The sequence below is a fragment of the Typopeltis vanoorti genome, chromosome 2 (assembly GCF_054136105.1).
Source record: "Typopeltis vanoorti isolate ZY-2024b chromosome 2, IOZ_Tvanoo_1.0, whole genome shotgun sequence".
In the NCBI taxonomy this organism is placed as follows: domain Eukaryota; kingdom Metazoa; phylum Arthropoda; class Arachnida; order Uropygi; family Thelyphonidae; genus Typopeltis; species Typopeltis vanoorti.
Genome location: NC_143550.1, coordinates 46,966,598 through 46,991,840, shown reverse-complemented (window position 1 = coordinate 46,991,840; position 25,243 = coordinate 46,966,598). Strand labels below are relative to the sequence as shown.

The window sequence follows — 25,243 nt, the reverse complement described above, 5'->3', positions numbered from 1 at the left end:
GGGTTACAGAAGATATTCAATTATTTACAAATGTGCAGCTTGGAAAAATTATTAGTCACAGAGCTGATGTTTTGGCTCTTCAAGAGGATCTGAATAAGCTGGAAAGATGTGCAAATGAATGGCAACATCAGTTTAATAGAAATAAATGTTAAATCTTGAAATTTGGGATCTAAAGATGAAAGGTTGCTGCTCTAGAAGTTATATCAAGAGGGTGTGGGCAGGGGAGTGAGGAACATGTTCTTTGCATGGAGAGAGGAATTCATTTCTTGAAAGTATAGTGAGTACAGAAACTGAATAGGTTTAACCAATCAACCAATCAGAAATCTCACCCAAGGTGAACTCTCACTGCTGGAGAAAGGTTTAAACTACGCCATTGCGCCAAGGTCAGTAAATAAACTTGATATAATTTATCATATCGAGAGAGGTTTAAGATCCCTCCACCACCAATTTAGTTAACAAAATACAAATGGAAACTGCTTGTTTACTAAATTCAAACAAAAAATTAAGCAGCAACCTAAACAAAGCAGAAAAACTGGTCCTCAAATCCCTAAAAAATAACCATGACATTATTATCACAAAAGCAGATAAATTGAATGCCACTGTTGTTTTAAATCGGACAACCTACATAGAAAAAATTAACCATTTGGTATTAGACCACAACACCTACCAAATGGTAAATTACAACCCCGTGCAATGCAACAAAAAGAAAACAACTGAATTACTTATCAGTTAACAAATGACAGAAGAAACAATTAAAAAATTAATACCTCGGTATGCCTGTGCACCCAGAATTTATGGCCTGCCAAAAGTACACAAAACAGACACACCATTATGTCCAATTGTTGAAGTAATTGACAGCCCAAATTACCACTTAGCCAAAAAATTAGCGGCCACTCAAGAAATTGGTAGGTCATTCCCCTTCCTACATAAAAAATGCACAACATTTCATAAACAAAATTAAAAACATTACACTCAACAACCAAGATCTATTAGTCAGCTTTGACATAACTTCCCTTTTCACCAATGTCCCAATCAATGATACTATCTTGCTCTTACAGAACATATTTCCAAACGACATCATGGCCCTCTTTGCCCATGTACTCCATTCCGGGTATTTCGTGTGGCAAAACAATTTTTACCTTCAAAAAGAGGGTACAGTCATGGGCTCACCCCCCCCCCCAATAGCGAACTTTTATATGGAAGACTTTGAGCAACGAGCTCTAGAGTCGGCGTGCCTAAAGCCCAAAATTTGGCTCAGATACATTGATGATATTTTCGCCATTTGGCCCCATGGCTGTGAAGCACTAAATACATTCCTTAGCCACCTGAACAAACAACACAAATGCATCCAATTCACCATTGAAATAGAAAAAAAAACAACTCTCTTCTGTTCCTAGACACACTCATCACGTCTTCTTTCAGGCTGTCTCTCCTTCTCAGTCTACTGCAAACCTACACACACACACACACACACACACACACACACACACACACACACACACACACACACACACACACACACACACACACACACACACACACACACACACACACACAGGCCAGTACATACACAAAACTTCTTATCACCACCCAACACAAAAACTAGGGGGTCAAAAGCACCCTTAAACATAGAGCTCAAACTATTTGTTCAAATGAACAAGCTCTTAACCATGAATATGAGATCATCAAACATACCTTTATAAAAAATGAATACAGTATAAAAACCATTCACAAGATCCTCTACAGAGATACCACTAATAACAAAAAGATTTCAAGAATGCTACTGCATACCATATGTTAGAGGCATTTCCGAAAAAATAGACAGAGCACTACACAAATACAACATCAAAACCACCTTTAAACCCCCAACAAAATTAAGACACCTACTCAGTTCTTCCAAGGATCCTATGTCACACCAAGCCCACCCAGGGGTTTACAAAATACAATGCACATGTAACATACCATACATAGGGGAAACAGGGTGAATCATCCCAATCAGGAAGGATGAACACAAATGACACATTAAATACCTCCATTTTGGAAAAACCAGCCTTTCTGACCATGAATTAATTAGAATGTGGAGGACCCATCTGCAACCTTCATAGCAACCAAGAAGACTTGGTGAAGTTTTTTTTTTTTTTCCCTGAAACATTCAATAGCAACCTAAACTGTACAAATTCAGAAGATAATCATAATATAACAATATGAACTGTGCAATTCCAGAAGAATCGTAGTACATGAGGACTTTAGCAGAGTTTATTGTCGTTTTTATTTATATATATTTTTTATTTATTTAATTTAATTTAATTAAAAAAAAATTTTTTTTAATCATTAGAGGTCAAGCTAAGAAAAAGATTAGTTAACAACGTTACCTTTATAGAGTGCAACAGCAATGTAGCTTGGTTACTATACACATGTATCCTTCTGATGATGACCTCAATACAGGGGTCAAAACGACAAGTTGTTATTTTATTAATAATTAGTAAAATAATCTTTTCAACATGTGTGTTTTGTGTCCCTAAATTCATAAATATGAATACTGATCACTGTGTAACCTTAAAAGAAAGAGGTTTAAGACAGGTTTTGATGATCTTTTTGAATGAAAGAGTATGGACCTCCTACAATGAGTCCTTTGACTCCATGCAGGTCAGATGCTAACGATAATATTCATTCCCATTGTCTAACTTAATTGTAACATTATTATAAAATGTCAGCCAGTTATTTGAACATGACTTTCCGTTAGAAACCCATGCTATTCATTGCAAAAGTACAGATTCTTTGTTATGCATGTCTATATCTGATCTATTACCAACTTAGTTGTCTGTCAACAGACACATCGGCCTTTACACCAGCAAGCCAGGGCGTTTGTTCAAATGACAGATCCCTTGAAACTGAGCTCAGGGACCTTTCGGGAACTGGATACCACCTGTATAAAATAGACAAGATACTGCTTGCACCCCATCCCTCCTGCAAACAACAGATAAGATCACAGCAAAATTATTCCCAACCTATATATTAAGGGTACATCAGAAAACATAACTAAAGTTCTCTACAAATATAATCTCCACGCCACTTTCAAACTACTCATTCAGCTACTTTCATCCATTCTCCAAAAGATCAACTTCACTTCTTGCACATCTCCAAGTGTATAAATTCCTTGTGCCTGCAGTTTAATCTACTTTTGACAGACCAGTAGATCAGTTAACATTCAGGATGAAGAACATAAAAATTACATCAGTTATCATGATCATCATTATGGCAAGTCAGGACTAGAAGAGCATGGTCTGGATGCTTCTTTACATAAGATTAAATGGAGGAAGACATTGGTATTACACAGAAGTCACTATAGGTCTGGGATAGTCCGATTTCTTCAAATTAACTTTATGGTTATCTGGACTATAGAGAGCACAATGTTAGAACATTAGTGTTGCAGTAACAATTTGAATTGTTTCCAGTGATGTAGTTTAGTGCCTGTGTGTTTGTCACAGTTATAAATTTGGGCTATGAAGATGCTGGATAGAAAACCAGCAAAATCTCAATAACTGCAATATTAATTTAAAGCACTATTATGAATAATCAACAACATCAAAGCCTTTCTATATGTATATCATACATGCTTTCTACTCTTGTAAATCTTCCCTGATTTACAAGAGTAATTCCCTGATATTGAGATCTTATATTTCTATCCTCTACGGTACAAAGTGCCTTAGAGGATAGAAATATAAGATCTGATAATGTTGGAGTCTTGACAAGTAACAGACTGATTTGGAGGAAAATTGCAGATAGGAAGTTAGTAATGATGTAATTCTTTCATGTAGTACTGTCATATCCTGTACACCCCTTGAGGGTACATGGCAGGAATTTGATGATGATGATGATGATGATGGGAACAATGAAGAAATTGATATGGGGATGCAGGCACTACAAATGGCTGTCAGATGAAGTTCTAAGGAGAAGTGCTTCCCAGATTTGAGGTAGTTTCATACAACCAAATCTGTTTAGGTTTGAATAGTTCTTTAAAACAGAGACAGATTATAAGAAAAGTCTTTCATATTCAAATTTGCTCCAATGCAATAAGGTAGCTTGTTTCATCATATCTTATGGCAGGTGAACATGACACAGTCAGCAAGTCTTGATGGCCATACTGCTGGAACCAAATGTAGTTTTTGTGTTTGGCAGTACTTATATCAGTTGTCCTGTCTGTTTGGTCATAATAAAACAACTTACAGCTGTAAGGAATGCTAAGTACCATGCAACTATAAGATACATGGTGCTTGGCATTCCTTTGCCAAGCACCATGCAGAACAAGATTAGGAACAGCTAAAACAACAGTCAGAGACCTATTTAAAATCTTCAAGGATGGCTTTATCTGCATGGGAACAAAGTTGAGGATTTTGGATGCAGTTGTTTTTTCAACAGTGACTTATGAATATGAGACAGTCTGAGGGTCTGCAGTCCCTAGACCTGCAGGTGTTTCAGAGAGTGGATAAGGAATGACAGTTTTTTTAATATGGTCTGTAAGTGTTTACATGGTTATATCATTTGAGGAATTTTGTTGGTTTCTCTGAAGTGTCATGGATGTATAGAATGGTAACAGACTTGGTACAGTCTGTGTTCGGGAAGGGAGGTGGAGAAGAAAATTGTGGTTTGGGCTTTAATTTGGTGGTTTCAGCTTTGGATTTGGTGGGGGGAATTGTAGCCATTGGCTAAGAAGGTGTTGTGCATATGCTCAAGTTCAGTGGTGAGAACATTATTATTGCAAATGATATTAAATGATCAATTTTGTCCAGTTATTAAAATCCTGTACTGTTGTACAGGATTTTAATAATTCCATACTGTTGGGAGAGGGAAGAGGAGGGTTGAAAGAGAAATCACAGCCTTCCCATCCATATAGTAAGCAACATCATATTGGATGTAGCAAATGTCCTTACAAGCAGACCTGCTGAAAAGTAACCTCCTCTGCCAAGAATTAGAAGCACTACTAGAGATGAAGAACAAAAAAGAATTATAATTACAGTAGTAGATAAGGAAAATGCCATAGTAGTTCTTCAACAAAAAAAAATGCACACAGCAAACTTACTGTTTGCTTAAGGATTGCTCCACCTATCACTCTTTGGACTATGCTCCTAAAAAAAAAAAAAGGTGACTTCATGGCCTGTGTAAATCACACCAGTCCCCCCCCCCCCACACACACACATACACATCACATATATGGGCTGCCAAAACATCCATAAATTGAATGTGCCATTACAACCAATTGTGGATGGTGCAAACTCACCCACATACAAACTAGCTAAACAATTAGCCAAAGTACTCACTTAGTATATACTAGCAACACCTCTTCACACATTAAAAACTCTGCCCACTTTCAGCCCAGTAAAGAAATTACTGGACTACAACACCTTGACATTATAGTCCATTTTAATGTCTCTTCTCTATTCACTGATGTTCCTCTTAAGGAACATCAGTGAATATTTTTGACCTTACCCAAGTAAAATTTCTGATATCTCTGTCATCTGATATCTCAGCCTTATTTAAGTTCACCATGAATGTTTGCTATTCGTTTCCATCTATCCATCTGTTCATTGGACATCAAACAGATGTAGTATGGTCATGCAGATGATGTGTCACACCAATCTCCTCACCATGTGGTCCTATTGTTTGCTCTTCTGGAGGCTTCAACTCTTTGAAGATTAGTCACTCCAGGCACACCATCCATTCATCCATTTCATCGATGATCTACCCCTTCTTTTTCCAGGAGCTTTACCTTCTATTACTGTTCTGAGCAGTCCTCTTTCCATTCTTTCAATTCAAAGTATTTTGACTATCTTCTGTCAGTATCCTTAGGGAGCCTTAAAGTTCTATTGATTCTTTCTAGTACCCATCCATTCGTCTGCCTTTCAGGATACGATATACTCAACAACCTTCTGTAACACCACATCTCAAAAGCAGCTATATTTTTCCTTTCAGAGTGTCTAATGATGTTTAATGATTCACATCCATAAGTCACTGCTAGAAAAACACCTGCATCCAAAATCCTCAACTTTCTTCCCAAGGAGATAGAGATATCCTTCCAGATTTTAGACAAGTCTCTGACTGTTGTTTTAACTGTTCCTAATCTTCTTCTGATGTGTTCTGAACAGCAATATTTGGCAAATTAAATTCTATGAACAAACAGAGAAGACTGCCATGAGCTCTCCACTTTGTCCCCTCCTCCAGCATACTATTCATGGAGACCTTTGGAAAAAAAAGCCTTAATCTATGGTCCACAAAGACCTAGTTTGGTTCTGCTATGTAGATGTGAAGTCATTAGCCTCTATATACAAGCAGCTCAGACATGAATATATTTCCCATGAAAAACATTGTTTCGCTTCCTTGGGTAAAGGATTAAAATCAGTATATAATTTCTTGGTATCTTAAACATATAATTGGACCAATATAAAAAACTTTCAACATCTTTCTTTCATCCAGAGATTTTGATTAATAAAGTCTAGCACCTTTTGGCTACTTGTATATGACATATATATGACTTCTGCATTACTTCAAGCTCAGAAGTGAATATATTTCATATGCAAAACACTGTTTTGCTTCCTTGGATAAAAGATTAAAATCAAGTATATAATTTCTTTGTATCTTTAATGTAGGACAGTGATATAAGTACTGTTAAACACAAAGACTATAACTGGTTCCACTGCTACAGCCATCAGGACTTGCTGACCATGCGTTGGACACACACACACATGCACACCCCATAAGATATAATGGAAAAAGGCCAGCTTAGGAGCAATTTAAATATGAAAGGCTTTTCTTATAACCTGACTCAGTCTTAAGGAAAAGGAAACTGGTGTGGCACATCATCTGCATGACCAAACTACATCTGTTGATATCCGATGGATAGATGGAAACAAATAGCAAACATTCATGTTGAACTTAAATAAGGCTGAGATATCAAAAAGAAATTGGACTTGGATAACGTCAAAAATATCCTTAAGAGGAACATAAGTGAATAGAGAAGAGACATCAAAATATATCAAATAGCAACACCCAGCTAAGCATTTCATTCTGTATACATCAACCTTACACCATACTGCTTCAAAACATTCACTATTTGCTACTTCCATCTCTACCTTAGATGAACATGACTCCTGTCATCACCAGCATTCCTTCCCTTCTTCCCAGTGGTGGATCTAGAGCTTTTGTTGAGAGGGCAGAAGCTCAGGGAGTTTGCCACCCTCTCAATACACACCAAAAATACTACAAAAAGTCAAAAGAATGTATAGGAAAATAAATTAAAACACTATGTTTATTTTTGAAGTAAACTTTAATTCCAACATTCTAAAATGTTATTTTTCTTGCTTTTCTGTTAGCAAAATTGTCGATGACATTGTCAAATTCTATTTCATCACTCAGTTGCTGTTCTATAGACAGTATCGCAAGATTTCTTAAATGCAAGGTACTCATTGTACATCTCAGGTAATTCTTAATCAATTTAATTTAGAAAAACTCCTCTTACAACTAGCAACACTTACAGCAGTTGTGAGGAAAATTCGCAATAGTATTACAATACAGTGGTATCTCACTAATCCGAACCTCTTTAGTTCAAAACCTCCAGTAATCCGAACTGCAGTTTAAAAAAAAAAAAAGTTTTATTTATTACATATTATTATTTTGTGTGCTATTATTTTGCCTCCAAATTGTACTACATTGTTGCACCCAATGGATCAGAACATAATACAATCCATTAAATTAAAAGATCGTAAAGACCTGCTTTTAAATGTAATTTCCTGCAATTATGACGTTACCACATCAAATAAAAATATAAATTTGAAGGATGTAGCATTCTCAGTTGCTGCTGCTTGGGAAGCCTCGAACCTGAAGCAATTCGAGCGTCATGGAAAAAACTGTGGCGTTCTAGAATTTACCAAGATAATTACGGTGATATACAAAAAGAAGAAATTCAAAAGATGCATAATTTAGTTAAAAATATAAATCCAGATGTTGAAATTTCACAAACAGATGTTATGGAATGGATTACAGGTGGAACCGAAAGTGAATTCAAAATCAAATCAGATGCTGAAATTATAAATATGATGACACAGAATGAATTTGAAGACGATGATGAAGATAAAGAACTCGAAGAAAAAAAAGTAAAACACGAAGAGGCAGTTGACAGTTTTAATATGCATATAAAATGGGCTAAGCAGAATGATATGCCATTCCACAAAATTTTATTGCTAATGCAGCTCCGAGATTCGCTATATAACACGCATACTTTTTTGTGTGTAATTTTGTGAAACTTTTTTTTGCGTGTTGTGTTCAAGAAAGTCATATTTTTTACACAAATTAAGTTATGTACTGAACAATGTAATTTTATTAAATCAGAATCCTCAACAATACAGATATATACAAACTAAATTTTTTATTAAAATAAACTTGTATTATTTTTTAAGTTTTACATTATAGCACAGTAGCTTTTTTTCTATCAGTTTCTTCATTTATTTACAGAATTAAATTGATGTACCATTAGAATCTGATTATTTTTGTCTTAAACGCTAGTTATTGTTGTCTCTTGGGAAAAAATTCGCTAATCCGAATGTTTCACTAATCCGAACGATCACGGTTTTTATTAGTTCGGATTAGCGAGATACTACTGTATTTGGAACTGAGTTCTCGAGACTGCATTTTAGAATAAACTACAAAAGTTCAAGGGGACCGTCCTTCTACATCTCTGTTTCATCTTGTGTAGCAGTAACAGAAATGAAATTCTGAAGTCTTTTTCTCTCAAGAAGGAACTCTTCCTTATTAATGTCATCGCGATCATGATTTAGTTGACATTCGTATTTATCATTCAAAAGATTCAATGGAGTAAGGAAGGCATATTTTTCAGCAAGAACATGAAGCTGTTGAAATGACGTGGTGATTTCTTGGATGACTCTGTCCAGTGAAAAAAACATTTCTCTCCTCAACTCAGTTTCATATGACAATTCAGTATCTTGTGATTCTTCACCTGCCATCAGTTTCTTCTTTCTACACCGACAATCCATGACTATCCCCAGATCATCACTTTGGCGTAAGCTACTGAATTGTTAACTAATTCATCTCAATTTTCAGGTAAAAATGCTTTTAAAGCCTTGAGTTTTATGTCACATTGTTGTATATTCAATCCTTTGGTTTGAAGGTAGACCTATGTGTCGTTAATTTCTAGAAGGATGGATTCCCACAGGCCGAGAAAACACAGGAAGGAAAACGATTGTAATGCAACAAGCTGCATGCCAGCATCTGACCTGGTAACTTCATTTTCTTCTTCACCAGTTAAATATTCTACAGAATTTAAGATTTTCGAGTAATTGTTTTACAACACTCACAGCATCTCCCTGTGCACTCCACCGAGTTTTTACTACACACTTGACACTTTTACCAGTAACTGAAGTGAGAATATCCCAGTGATAGGTTGAAGAGAAAAAAAAACGTGAATGAACAAATGCTCCACAGTTCCAAAAAAAAAAGGTAACAGAATTCACAGCAACAAAAATTGAATATACACCTGCCAAATTTAGCAAGTGATTTGTACATGTGACAAATTCTGCTTTTCCATAAATTTCCTTGATGCATCTCTGAACGCCAATATGTTGACCAGCCATCACAGCAGCATTATCATTTGCTTTTCCTCTAAAATTTTGAATATAAATTCTGTCGTTTTCTAATTTATGCAAAATCATAGTTGAAATATTCTCAGTGGTTTTACCTTTTGTTTCAATGAAATCAAATGATTCCACAACCTTCACTTTATTTCCATCGATCATAATCAGCATAAAACTTGGCTCATTTGATTCTTGTAAGAAATATCAGGAGTGCTGTCGAATATCATAGAAAAATACTTTACTTCTTTTACTTGCTTGATAACTCTACGTCTTACTTTTTCTCCCAAAATTTCTATAAAATCGTTCTGAATAGTAGGTGAGATATAGGATTTAGCAAACTTTTTTTCCCAGTTTAATTCTTAGAATATGTTCATGTAGCACTGGATCGTATTTCGCCAACAAATTAACCAATTCTATAAAATTCCTCTATTTCCTGTTGATTCAGGTTCGTCATAAGTCTCGTAGTGATTTCCTTCTCAGTGACCCTGTAAAGCCAAATTTTGTTTAGCTAGGAATCTAATGATATCCAACAATCTTGAAAGTATCTCCCTCTACTTCTTCATTTCGTTTTCAATTTGTTATTGTTACTTTTATCAATTGTTGCTCCACATTGGATTTTAATTTCGAACTCCTTCCATTGTGTGAAAGATCGAACATGGGCCACGCTAGATTCATGGTCGAATATTTTAGGATTAAGTTTCCATCACATGTTGAAGCCATTCGCAGAATCAAAATTTGAATGACTTCTGTTTGCAAATAGTCTGCAACAAAAGCAGTAAAGAGCTTTCTTGGAAGGAGAGTACACCAATCGCGACCTCGACATTTTTTCATCATTTGACAGAGTTCGAAAAAACCACTTGCATGTAAATTTTTTGTGTCATCCATTGCATGATAAAAACCCTCACGAATCATTTCACCAAAATCAGCATCTAGATGTTGAACCACAGATGCACCTTGACATACCAGTACGATCAGTGTGTCATTGTTAATATTACTTGGCCAAAGACCAACATCTTTAAGTCAACAACTGGAATTTTTTGTTCATTACATTCCTTATCGCTTGTTGAAGAATCACTTGATTTTGATGATGGTTTGAATTCGGAAATTGCTTGAGCAACAGTAGTAGTTTCACGACAGAGGTATTTCAGTAGTGCACCTTCATTCTTTTTTAATTCTTCCTCCCTAGCCTTTTAGCCTTTTTCTTTTTTCTAAAGGCTGCACCACAATCTTTTTTTCATCTTAAGTAAGAATGAAAGAATAATATGAAAAAAGAAAGCTATTCATAATAATTAATGAGTAATTAAATAAGAAATAACAGGGGTCCTAAAATCCTGTTGATGGCCTTAATTATACGCAAAATTAGAAGGAAAAAACAATGTTTTCGCAAATGTGTACTGACTGCGCGGTGCCGCTGTTGAGATGCAGTCGCCACGCCATAAGCAATAAACAATAAAACAATCGCCGTGCAATGTGTTTTATTATTTTATTTTTAAGAATTTGAATTATAGTATGATAGGGAAATGTAATGGTTTTGTTATATTTTATATTTTATTTATTTTAGTTGAAAGTATAGTTGTTAAAAACTAATTATTAATTAAGTAATAAAAATTACTAAGTTAACATAAATAAAAGAACCATTGAAAAATAAAATTGTGTCTCAGGTGAAAACCCCAACAAGGTGCAACCCAGGCAGACCACCTCCTCTGCCCCTGCCTAGCTATGCCACTGCTTCTTCCCTGTTTGTTTTCACAAAAGAAGACATATACCTTCATCTCTATTCATCCTCCATCTCCATTCCTCCTTGAGAATATATATATTATTTATTATATTATATACATCCATCCATACATACATACATACATACATTTTCAAGGCCCACCTTTCCTAATTGGGTTGTGGGGGCAATAGCTGCATGAGGAACTTCCAATGGTCACGATCCTCTGCCACCAAGCTCAGATGTTCTGGTGGTATTCTCAATTGTGTCCACCCAAGGTTTTGGATATAATCTATCCAGCGAGTCCTTGGCTTTCTATGCGGCCTCCCACCCTCTGGATTGGCAAAGAGAGCCTGCTGAGGGAGCCTCTCTTGTTGCATTCTGACCAAGTGCCGTACCAATGTAACTATGATCTCTCAACATGGAGAAGCAGCGGTTGAGTATTGAGGGTTTCCCGAATTGCAGAGCTTCTGATTCTGTCGAGTCTTGTCAGCCCCGCAACCCCCCCCCCCTCGAAGAAACCTCATTTCAGTTGCTTGGATTCGTGTCCACATTCTTTCAGTCATTACCTAACTCTCATGACCATAGGTGAGAATGGGGACATAGACTGAATTGAAGACAGCCAGCTTTTCCTTCTGGCTTAACTCCCGCTTAAATACTACCGAACGACCAAGCTCCCACAATATTGAGCTTGCTAAGCCAATTTGAGTATCTAGCTCTACGTCCTACTTTCCATCATTCGTGTGAATATGGATCCAAGGTATTTAACCTTCTCACTTCTCCACCTGCCTTATTGAGACTCCACTTACATGTAGAGTGCACTGGGATGGTTGTTTTGGACCACAAATGTTTCAGTTTTGGCCACACTGATCTTCATTCCAGCATCTGCACAAACAGCTACAAACCTATCCAGGGTCTGCTGGAGGTCATCTGTGGAAGAGCTAAGCAGAACTAGGTCATCTGCAAAAAGCAGACGTCCAATGCTATCTTCCAATTCTGACACACTCACTGCCTCGACTGTGCCTATCAATCCAGTCCATAAATATTATGAAAAGGAGGGGTGACAGAACACATCCTTGGCAGAGGCCAATGGAGACTGTGAAAGGTTCAGACTTTGTGCTGTTTACCCACAAAACTCTGGGCATTCATACAGGGACTTGATGGCAGCTAATAATTGGCCATCCACTCCATACTCGTGTACTACTTGCCAAAGCTTATCCCAAGGGACCCGGTCATATGCCTTCTCCAAGTCCACAAAACATGTGTAGACATTCTTGGCATATTCCCAAGATTTCTCAAAGACTTGCCTTAAAGTGAAGATTTGGTCAGTTGTGCTTCTACCAGGACGAAAGCCACATTGTTCTTCCTGGAACTTTGACTCAACTATGCTGCTGAACCATCTTTCCAAGCACTTAGCATACACTTTCCCACGCAGGCTGAGCAGAGAGATGCCACGATAATTACTGCAATCCTTCGCCCAGATATCCCAGCAGCCTGACACACTCGAGTCAGCCATAGAACACCATCTCAATTTAAGGCTTTTTGTATTTCGGGCTGAATTTCATCATCGCCAGCAGCCTTGCCTGATTTTAGCGATTTTATTGCTAAATGGACCACTTCTGCTGTGCGACTAGTCATTGCCCCGATCTGCACCTCTTGGATGTCCACAACTGCTGGGCCACCCAGGTTATATATATATATATATATATATATATATAAGGGATTATTGCATAGGGTAACAGGTGGTAAGAGAATGGAGAGATCATCTGGAAACTATACGGAGGTCATGTAAGGAAGTGAAACAGAGATTTTTTTGCATGGTGAATGTAGTATGAATGAATAAATGGAATGCAATGCCAGAGTGGGTGGTGAATGCTGCAGTGCTGAATCTCTTCAAGGCAAGGTATAATGAATCCTGTACTCTGTGAGCATATGTTCTCCTGCAATGAGCATCCAGAATCTACCGAGACCAAGACCTAGAAATAATATGAACATGAACATATAATTAAGGAAATATCACAAGTTTGGAAAGTCAATTATGAGGAGAAGTTGAGGAAATATAGAATGCAGGGCATGGTGGTTAAACAGAGAAGTCATAAGAAATTGATATTCATGTTTGTGAAGGAATTTTAATAGACTAATAAAGAAAGGATTATGCACAGACTGGAAGGAGAAAGAGAAGAATGAAAGGTATAAGTTAGTGGTGAGAAACAGTGTATTATTACCCAAGACCACATGGAGTCAAAGACTCATCTACGAGGTCCTTTTATCAAACACACAGCTCATCATAAAATGCTTTAAGCACACTCAAATTCTCTGCAGACACCACACTCTCTCAGGCAAGGCATTCAATCATTCACAACTCTGCATGAAAAAAACCTGTTTCTCACTCCCATACTTATACTCTCCTTATACAGCTTCCAGAAATGACCTCCGGTTCTCTCACTATTTTCTGTAGAACCTCTCCAGCATTGATCCCATAACAACCCCTTAATAACTTGTAGGTCTCTAACATATCTCCCCTCCCCCTCCTGTCCACCAGACTCTGAAAGATGCATCTTTCGTCACAATCAACATTCCAAAGATTAGAAACTACCTTAGTCAGTTGCCTCTGGATCCTCTCCAACATTTCTTCATCCTGCTGAAAACCAGGTGACCAAATCTGGCCACAATAGTTCTTGTGTGGCCCAATCAAAGCCTTATACAATGGAACAAGAATCTCCCTACTTCTACAAGTCAGTGTCCTCCACATCATTCCTAGAAGTCTTTGTGTTGTCTTCACCATTTTGGCAATGTATCCCTTAAATTTCAGATCCTTGTCCACTATCATCCCAAGATCTCTTATTTCCTCCACCTCCAATAATATATTCCCACCAAGCATAAATTCTGCATCCTATCTTTGTTTCCCAAATTTCAAAACCTTACACTTTGCAACATTGAACTTGCATCCCCATTCCCAATCATTTAATTTCTTCAAGTCTTCTAGTAGGGGCCACAACATCTTCTCTACTTTTCACAGTTCTTCCCAACTTTGCATCATCTGCAAACATCTGAATATCTCCATCCAAATCTTCACCAATATCATTAATATAAAAGTTAAACAGTAATGGCCATAAAACAGACCCCTGAGGCACTCCACTAGTAACTTTGCTTTTCCTGGATATCACTCCCCCATACACAACTTGTTGATACCTATCAGATAGCCCGCCTCCAATCCAATGCACCAATCTAATATCCAACCCCATCCACTCCAGTTTGACTATCAACTTATCATGTGGTAATCCATCAAAAGCCTTTGCAAAATCTAAGTATATTACTGTGTATCCTTCTCCTCTGTCCAAGGAAGCAGTCACTTTATTGTAATAAGTAAGTAGATTACTAAAACATGACCTCCCTTTAGCAAATCCATGCTGTCCAGCAAAGATAATACCATTGTTGTCAACCCAATTCTGGATCATAGTTCTCACAAGCTTCTCCAACACCTGACACACAGATAGGCCTATAGTGTGATGCTCGAGTTCTATCACCTCCTTTATGAAGTGGCACAATCTTGCCCTCCTTCCACTCCTTAGGAACTTGATCGAGTGCATGACTCATATTAAAAAAAATGTCAAGGCCGATGTCAACTCCCTAGCACATTCCTTCAGAATACGTGTGATATATTATCAAGTCCCACAGCCTTATTTACATCTAGTTTGCTCAACTCCCCATACACCTCTTGCTCACTTACAGTCAGTCTCTTCCCCATCATCAACTGCTCTCAATCTCACCATGAAGTCACATTCTTCTTCTGGTTCCCATCTGCCATATGGCCGGGGGAGGGTAGCTATATGCTACCATTCTAGGGAGATTGAAGTCACATTCACAAGATTGAAAAACCTTTATGAACTGCTCATTAAGTATCTCCACCACACCTTCTGCAACAGCTGTCTTTATACCATTTTCTCCAATCAATGTCATCCTTCCATAATTATTCTTTCTTTTGCTGGCTACATATCGAAAGAACTCCTTAGGGTTCTTTTTTGGCTTCATTAGCTAACTGATGTTCATACTTCTCTTTAGCTACCCTCACCAACCAAGTCACCTGCCTTGCCTGGTCTTTGTAGTCCTCGTGGAATTGATTATTTCCACTTCTCTTATGCTGCCTCCATAATGCGCTTTTTCTCTGTATCGCATGCTTAATCTTTTTCATTCATCCATTTCACACCTACCTTATTTAACCTTCTCACTCTTTGGAATACATTTAGACATTGCATCTACTAGATAGTTTTTGAAAATCCCCCAAGCTGCATTGATCTCTTTTCCAGCTAACTCCTGATTCCATGCTACACCTGCAAGCTGTCTCCTGAGCTCTTCATAATCACCCCCCCCCCTTGTAGTTCAACATACCCTTTTCTTACAGAGATCCTCACACCGCTGGTGGTTACCAGCGGTGGTCATGTTGTAAAGAGTAAAATTTTTACATGATGGGTGTTATTAAGGATAATGCATTATTAAAGGTTGAGCATGACCTATTGCGATGAATCTCTTGCCTCCATGGAGATGTATTACGTCAATTTTTAGAACTGCATATGCAATCTTCCATTAACTGATATAGTTAATTTTTTACTTTATAAGCATGATTATATGATTAACAGAAGAGGAAAAGCAAAATATTAAAGAAATGTGATTAACTCTTAACAGATAAATAAAAATCAAGATTAAATTACTTTAAAATAATTATTAATCGTATGAATGAAAAACTTTAAAAACTTAAAATGAATGAACTAACCATTACGAATTGCTCCCAAGGTGATCAACCACCATTCAGGAACTCTTGGTAACAGCACAAAGATGCAATCATTTTTCTTTAATCCACAAATGTGTTGAATCATATTAGCTGTTCTGCAAGATAAAAATGATTACTTACAAATAATACATGTTAAGTGAATAGCTATCATAAACATTGAGAAATGATAGACATTTGAACATGATGAAAGGCAGCTGAAAAGACAGTATTAGCAAATAACAAGTTAGTTGAATTGTGTACTAAATGACAGCTGGATGTGGAGAAAAGGCTTATAACAGGTTTTGTATCAAAACAGGTTTACCAATGGGTAAACCTGTTATTTGTATCAGTTAGTTATTTGTAAAAATTAACTAACTGATATAAGATAAATGTGAAACAACAGGAATAAGAATTTCTAGAAGAAAATGAATAGAAAATCCAACCTATGTCTATACAACTGTGTATATTGGATTTTTATTATTATTATTATTATTACGTGACACCTCCAAGGAGTCCATAGACTCATCGAGGGAGGGCACCAATGCTACAACTCTTCATCACCACCACCACTCAATCCACCAACAAACAGCAACTACCATCATCATCATCATCTACACCAACATCACTAGTATTTTCACAGACAATCACAAATATCCATGGCAGGATTCAAACCAACAGCGTTTTGGCTGGATAGTGGATACACTAACCACTTGGCCAACCTGGCTGGCTAATTTAAGACTGGAGGTTATCTTAGATGTAATAGTGTAGATGGAAAGACAGTAAACAGATCAGAACTGCTTGATTTAGAGAAGAGCAAATTAACAAGTGATTTATGAGTCTTTAGTTAATAGAAATAGTGCTTGAATTGCTGAACCTATTAACTTTCACGTGAGTGTAGATAAGATGGCAGTAAGAATGAGATCAAATTTGCACATTCATATAACACCTGAGCTGTTATTCTATCTAAACCTATGGCAGTGTTTGCATTTAAATTCTGCAATATACTAAGTACCTCTGATTTATTAACTTCAATTCTCACATTAGTTAGCAACCTTAGCAATATGACCTCTAAACTTTAACTTTGTCTACCACCACACTTAAATCTCTAGTTTCGTTTATTTCCTGGAGTACAGTGCCATCAATGTGATAAACGGCTTGTAATCTATTTATCCCAAAGTGCATAACTTTACATTTCTCGACATTAAACTGACACCCATTAACTTTTGCCAATACTTACAGCCCATTTAAATCGTCTTGTAAGCTCTTGATAACTATTACTCTACCTAATTTTGCATCATGAGAACGACTGAATACAGTCATCCCTCGACTTACGTCCGTTCGGGTTACGTTCCTTTTGAAGATACGTCCGTGATTCCATAAGGGAATAAGTAACATTTTCTGCTATACCATAAAGAACCAAGGGGCTATTTTTTCCCAGCGGCGTAAATTAAGTTAAGGGGATAATAAATCCCTCATTATTTTTAAAGCCGGATACAAAACTCGGAGATCGAAATCTAAGAGTTTCATGCCGAAGAACTATCGGCGATTCCAAGCGTAAGTCAATACCTTGGTGGTACAACACTAGGGCAACTTGAAGCAAAGGTGGAGCAAGTCCATCACTATCCTTAATATTTTTTCTCATAATGTAAAACGCAGCTCCTAGGAGATGTATTACTGTTTTACATTATGAGGAGAGGTCACTGCCCAGACCGGTTTCGACCTAAAGCTCTGAAGGTGGAGCTTTCTCCACCTTTGCTCTGAGTTGCCTTAGTGTTGTACCACCCAGGTGTTGACTTACGCTTGGATTCACCAATAGTTCTTCGGCATGAAACTCTTAGATTTCGATCTCCGAGTTTCGTATACAGCTTTAAAAATAAGGAGGGATTTATTATCCCCTTAACTTAATTTTCTGCTATACATTTTCACATTATGCAGTGCAAAACACTGTTTGAATCTAATGAAACAACCGGAAAAGTCTTGAATTTGTAGTCGTAATCTGGTTCTGTTTTCTTCTTCTACATGTTGAAGAGACTTAATCCCTTAGCACTGTGACCATAACCGCTAAGGTATTAAGCCTCTTCAACATGTAGAAGAAGAAAACAGAACCTGATTACGACTACAAATTCAAGACTTTTCCGGTTGTTTCATGAGATTCAAACAGTGTTTTGCACTGCATAATGTGAAAATGTATGAGAATCTGCAAGTGCTGAGAAGGCTGCCAAGGAGTTTGTGGAAAAATTGGATAAAATTATTACGGTGGAAAATTATTTGCCACAGCAAATATTTAATATGGATGAGATGTCCTTCTTTCGGAAAAAAATGCCCGAGCGGATATTCATCCACAAAATCTAAAATCTGTACCTAGTTTCATAGCTCTTAATGCCTGTATTATGATTCCGTTAAGGGTAATGTGGCTGGATATAAACTGAAACATTTGTGATATAGCACAGTGAGAATCCACGGATTAGGAAGCATACTCCCAGTTCATTATCAGAGCAATAAGAAGTCGTGGATGAGTCAAAAATTGTTTCAGGATGCCTTATTCAACCATTTACTGCGAGTGAAATAAAAAGCTACTATGTGAAAGAAAATGTAGAATTTAAAATTTTATTAATTCTAGATAATGCACCGCTATAATACTTCTTATAGCGGTGATCTTTACCAAGTTCAAGGTCATGTTTCTCCCTCCAAACACTACTTCATTGATCCAACCAATAGATCAGGGAGTTCTTGCAGTGTTCAAGGCTTATTATCATCTACAGAGAGCTTTTTCACAAGCCATTTCTGCTACTGAAGAAATGACCAGACTCTCATTCAATTCTGGAAAACATTCAATATTTTTCATGCTATTAAAAATATTGCCGTGGCTCGGGACGAAATGACCTCTCAATGTATGAGTGACATATGGAAAAATACATTAAAAAGGTTTGTGCATGATTTTGGAAATTTGTAATAGTGGACCTAACAAACAATCTGAATCTTGAAGTGAATGATGACGACATAATTTAACTCATAGAAAGTTCCCCTCAAGAGGACAATGAAGAATTGGTCAACCTGGAGGAACAACTGTTGCACAAGAGGAAAAATGAGAAAAGGAAGAGGGAAAAGAGAAACAGGTAGTTACACAATTTAAAGTGAAGAGTCTTGCAGAAATGTTCTTTGCAGTTAGTGATGTTCTCAAAATGGCTGAAGACATGAACCTCGCTGTTGAATGCTACTTAATAATAGAAATGAAAGCACATGATGTGTTCGCTTGCTATGAACAAATTTATGATGAAAAGAAGAAGAGGAATAAGCAAAGCACATTGGACATTTTCATCAAAAAAAAAAAAAAAGTTATCACACCAGAAGGGCCACAGCCTGATCGTTTGCACAGGTAAGATAATGAAGATGTGGAGGAAGGTTTGAATGATTATTCTCCTGTTTTATAGTTGCAGTAACACACAGTACAGTTTTATAATAAGATTTAAAAATTAAAATGACAGTATAATTATTACAGCTAAGTCCCTAACCCCTATAACTCTGTTGATTTAATGTATTGACTTGCGTCCCATTTGAACGTCTGCTGGATGGAATGGAACCCAGACGTAAGTCGAAGGATGACTGCATTTCCTTGCAGGTTATTTCCTATATCATTTATGTACAAATTAAACAGCAATAGTCCCAGCACTGAACCTTGTGACACACCACTAGTTACCTGTTGTTGTCTTGATTCTGCTCTCTTCATATACCACTTTTTGATATCTGTCCAGCAGCCACCCTCTTATCCACTTAACCAGTGTCGTATCCATTCCCATTTGTTCTGATTTAAGTAACAGAGTTCCATGTGGTATTCTGTCAAATGCCTTTATAAAATCCAGCAAAATCATCGTCAAGCCATTTCCTTTATCCAACTCAGCTGTTACTCTATTATAAAAAGTTAGTAAATTAACTAAGGCATGACAGAAAAAAAATATAATATAGAAATATAACTGTATAAGTGTCATAATAATACAACAGATTAAGTTACAAAAAGCACTTTAAATGAGTTGAAAATAGAAAACAAACAAACAAACACTCCATTTGAGAAAAAAAAAATGACCATACTTTTTAGATTCATTTGCCAACTGTTGAAAATTCCACTTTACTTCTTTTTCATTATCTGAGATGAACCAGAAAGCAGGAATCTTTGAATCCCTTTCACCTGTCTGAAAAGAAAGAGCTGTAACATTTACAAATGGATAGAACGTAGCATTACACATCTATGAAATTATTTGAAAAATATTCATCTATAATGAGTGAGAAGCAGGTTTTTGCAATTGTGAATGTGAGAGTTGTGAATGATTGGAATGCCTTGCCTGAGAATGTGGTGTCTGCAGAGAATTTGAGTGTGTTTAAGGTACGGTATGATGAGCTGTGCATATGATAAAAGGACCTCTTAGATGAGTCTTTTTATTATTACCCCATGGAGTCATGCAGTAATAATAATAATAATTATTATTATTAAGAGTAGCCTGTACTCTGATAATTATTACACCGTGGAGTCATGGAATAATAATAATTATTATTATTAAGAGTAGCCTGTACTCTCCTTCAGGATACATTTCATTAATTTCATGATATATATCATTATTCCTAAGTATCAGTGTTCCAAATAACAGCTGTGCATTCGTCTCTTGCCAAAACAGTTGGCCACAACTTTTGCCCAACACAGCTGCTGCCAACTGTTGTACCCAGATTAGTCTATTGCATCATCACCAACAGAAAAGCCAATCTCCTAGCATCATGATTTTCCTCAAATGCCTGCATAGATGATTTCAGTAAATGTCTCCCAAACACTCCAAACACTCAATTGCATTGACACCTATTTATGCTCTCTTACTCTCCACTAGCCCTTGGTTAATCTATTCTATTCTATTCCCTTTTCACTGTTATGGTCTGGACCAGACCATAACAGTAAGATTAAACACCAACCCAATTCCAACAACACTGATACAAGTTTATGCACCCACATCAAATGCAGAAGATGAAGTAAGTGAGAAATTCTACAAAGACCTAAATGAAACTATGGATACAATACCAAGAAAGGATATTCGAATAGTTCTAGGAGACTTCAATGCTAAGGTGGGATTCAATGCACATGATGATCATTTAAATGGAATCATTGGAAAATACGGACTGGGAATTAGAAACGAACGAGAAGAAAACTATTGGAGTTCTCCATTGAAAGGGAATTAGCAATTTTACATTGTGTTCAATGTAATCAATGTAAGAATCAAATCGACTACATTTTAATCAACAGAAGATGGAGGACACTAATCAATAACACCAAAAACACTGCCAGGTGCAGACTGTGGATTAGACCATCAATTATTAATCTCTAATTTAAAAATCCATCTGAAAGCAAACAAGAATAACAGCAACAAAAGATATGACTTTTCACACTGACAACAAATTTACAATGGACATTGAAGCAGATCTCAAGAAACAAAAAAGCACATCTCAGTAACAAAGCATTGAATCATATTGGGCACACCTTAAACAAACCATTGCAAAATCTACAGCCAAAAACATCCCAATAGAAAAGAAGAATGGTAGTCCATGGATTACAAAAGAAACCATAGAACTAATTGAAAAAAGGAAACAAATTAAAACAACAGATTGGCAAAACCAAAATTACCTGAACCTGAATAAAGCTATTAAGAAATTTTGTCAAAAAGATAAAAATAGCTATATCCAAAACACTCCAACTCTAATGAAACAACAGATTTATTCAAGAAGGTAAACGATATAACCAAAAAATTCAAACCAAAACTTAATATAATTGCAGAGGAAAACGGCAAGATCTTAAATGACACTAATGACATAGCCAGAAGATTGAAGAGTATTGCACCGAGCTTTACAAGGACCCAGCTATTCAACAAGAAGATGAAGGAGAAGAATTGGAGATCCTCAAAAGTGAAGTAGAACAAGCAATCAAAAAATTAAGAAATAACAAAGTCCCCAGGTCCTGATTCAATACTGGCTGAAATGTTGAAAAACCTTAGAGAGAATGCAGTCAACTGGATACATGATTTATGCAACAAAATCTGGAAGACTGGAAGATGGCCAAATGACTGGACTAGTTCCACTATTATCCCTATCTACAAAAAAAGGCAATCACAACAAATGTGAAAACTACCACACCATTGCCCTTATCTCACATACCAGCAAGATTTTACTATACCTTATTAAGGAAAGATTACAAAGTTTTATAGACCATCAGATCTCAGAAGAACAAGCAGGATTCATAAAAGGTTGAGGAGCTAGAGATCACATATCTAACATAAGACAGGTGGGATATTTTATGGAATATCATGCAAGAATCAGGAATACCAAACCATCTAGTAACCATCATAAAGAACTTATATCAAGGAAATCAAGGAATAAGAACTGAAAACTCAGTGTCCCCTGCATTCCAATTTGAAAAAGGATCAAGACAAGGATGCATAATCTCACCATTACTATTCAATCTTTACAGCGAAACTATAATGAAAAGATCTCTAGAAGAGTGGAATGGAGGCATTAAATTAGGTGGCTGAACAATCACTAACCTATGATATGCAGATGACACAATGAATTAGCAACAAATGAACAGGAATTAAAATCCATCCTAAATCAATTAGAATGATTAAGCTTAAGCCATGGTTTATGAATAAATCAAAACAAAACCAAAATAATGGTTTTAAACAATGCAGAAGAGATAGATATAGAAGGAATTAAAATTGTCGACAATTTCAACTACCTTGGAGTGATAATAACAAAAAAAGACAGATGTAAAAAAGAGATAAGAAGAAGAATAGCACTAGCTAAGAAAGCGATGACTGGTTTAACTAAGATCTGGAAAGACAGGCACATCTCCAAAAAGACCAAAATTAAGCTTGTAGAAACCTTCGTTTTTTCGATCTTTTTCTATGCTTCTGAGTCTTGGACAATGACAAAAGATGTTGCTTTCAAGCGCGGTGCTGGAGAAGATTGTTAAGAGTGTGTTGGACAGAAAAACGAATAAACAAAAGTATCCCAGAAAAACTGAATATCCATACAAGACTGATAAACATAATTAACAAGAGAATAGTGCAATATTTTGGAAACATATGCCTTGAAAAAATAATCATCCAGGGCAAATCGTGTGGAAAACAAAAAGAGGAAAACCCCCAACAGGTGGATTGACCAAATATCAAGAATCATTGGACTTAAACTAGAACAAGCAATAAGAGAAGCACAGGGGAGAAAGAAATGGCGAAGCATCATCAGGAAAGTCATGAGTCCTCAAACATGAGGAGATCCAAGAGAGAGAGAGAGACTCTCCACTGGCATCTACCCTACACTATCGAAATTAGCCCATGATTAATCTATTCTGAGAAAGGATGACAAATCTTTACCATCAAACTACTGCCCAATCTCTCTCTCTCTCTCTCTCTCATCTCAGTCCTCTCCAAATTAATAGAGAGAACCACCAATACTCAACTCCTATGCTACTTTGAAAGCACTCAACTAATAAATGACTTCCAGTATGGATTCCATCAATGTCATTCAACAGGAGATCTGCTCACATATGTCACCCATCTCTGAATAAGTAGCATGGAAAGGTTTGGTGAATCTAAAGTGCTTTCATTTGTTCTGTCCTGTGATATCTGTAACTAGGTTTCGAGTTTTCCTGTTGGATACACATTGCGTGTGATGGTGGATGGTTTTCTTATCTTCTGCTGGAGTTGAAGATTCTGTCCTCTCACCCACTGTCTTCTCCCTATATATCAATGACCCACTCCAGTTGGCCATCAATCTGATACAGTTTCACCTACAAAAGTACATTACATTCCTCCTCACTTCACAAACCTTGCACTAAATAAGCCACAACCCACAGAGCAACAACCACTCTGCAAACCTAAATTCTGATCTCAAAACTGTTCTTCGATGGGGCTCGGATAATCTTGTTAATATCAATGCCTGCAAAACACAGTGTTCTGCTTTATTTCTCACAAAAAATATTATATTTTTCCAGCCCTTACCTTTGACAACACCCAAATCTCTAGGCAAGATGAGATCTCTCTCTCTACTTTACATCAAACACTTTACAACAATTTCCCACTCAGCATTCAAAAAATTAGGATTCCTCTTTCACTCAAAGTATTACTTTACCTCTGAACAATTATTAACCCTGTACAAATCACAAATTTATTCATCCATCCATTGAGCACTGCTCAAGTGCTCCCTAAAAATACTAAACACAATACAGAAGAGCAATCAGACTGATAAATGACTCATCTCTTACCAACTCACTCAAACCGCTCTCTCACAGGTGTTTAGTATCTACTGCATGCATCTTTTAGAAACATTTCCATGATAAATGCTCATCTGAACTATCATCAATAATATCCTCTCTCTCTCTCTCTACCAAATTCACTGAAACACATTAAGTTGCCACCAAGCACCTCTTCACAGTACAACTCCATACTCACAGAACAAGTTTCTCTTCCACCACTTTCATCCCTGCTGCTACTGCTGTACTCTGGAACAGCCTTCCCTCCTATGTTTTTCCCAAGGAATATAATGCACAGGCTTTCAAATCTAACATAAACAGGTTCCTTCTTTCCCAAATCTCTTTCCATATACAGTATTAATATACTATAGGTTGACTAACTAACTTCTCATGCATGACCCAACATAAAAATAAATAAATAAATAAATTTAAAAAAACCCAGTAAGTCATAGTAAATGATGAAGATGAAGAAGTAGAATTTATGACAGTGTCCAGTAAAATACAGTACAGCAAGATTCTGCAGTCTACACAACAGTGCTGAGAGATTTTAATGCATGAATGGGGAAAAATAAATATGAACTTGAAAAGCATATAGGAAAAAATGGTATAAGAGGATGAAAAAGAGAAATTATGATGATGAAATTTTATAATGATGATAACCAGTTGAATGCTATAAACACATTTTACAAGAAAAGGCCAAACTGAAAATGGACATGGATTAGCCCAAATGGCCAAACAAAATGTGAAATAATTATATTTTTATCATCTCATTGTAAAAATATTTATTATTATTATTATTATTATGACTACACCCTCCATGGAGTCGACAGACTTGTTGTGGG

General features: G+C 36.6%; 1 protein-coding gene across 1 annotated transcript in view; it reads right to left on the bottom strand.

Moving 5' to 3' along the window:
• LOC150108984 (acyl-coenzyme A synthetase ACSM3, mitochondrial-like) overlaps positions 1-25,243 on the bottom strand; it is a 305,232-nt gene that overhangs the window by 223,819 nt on the left and 56,170 nt on the right. The window contains exons 2-3 of the mRNA XM_090404749.1: positions 20,210-20,310; positions 16,127-16,239 (exon numbers count right to left, since the gene is read on the bottom strand). Coding sequence (XP_090260875.1) covers positions 16,127-16,239; positions 20,210-20,310 — 214 coding nt within the window. The remainder of the gene's footprint in view (positions 1-16,126; positions 16,240-20,209; positions 20,311-25,243) is intronic.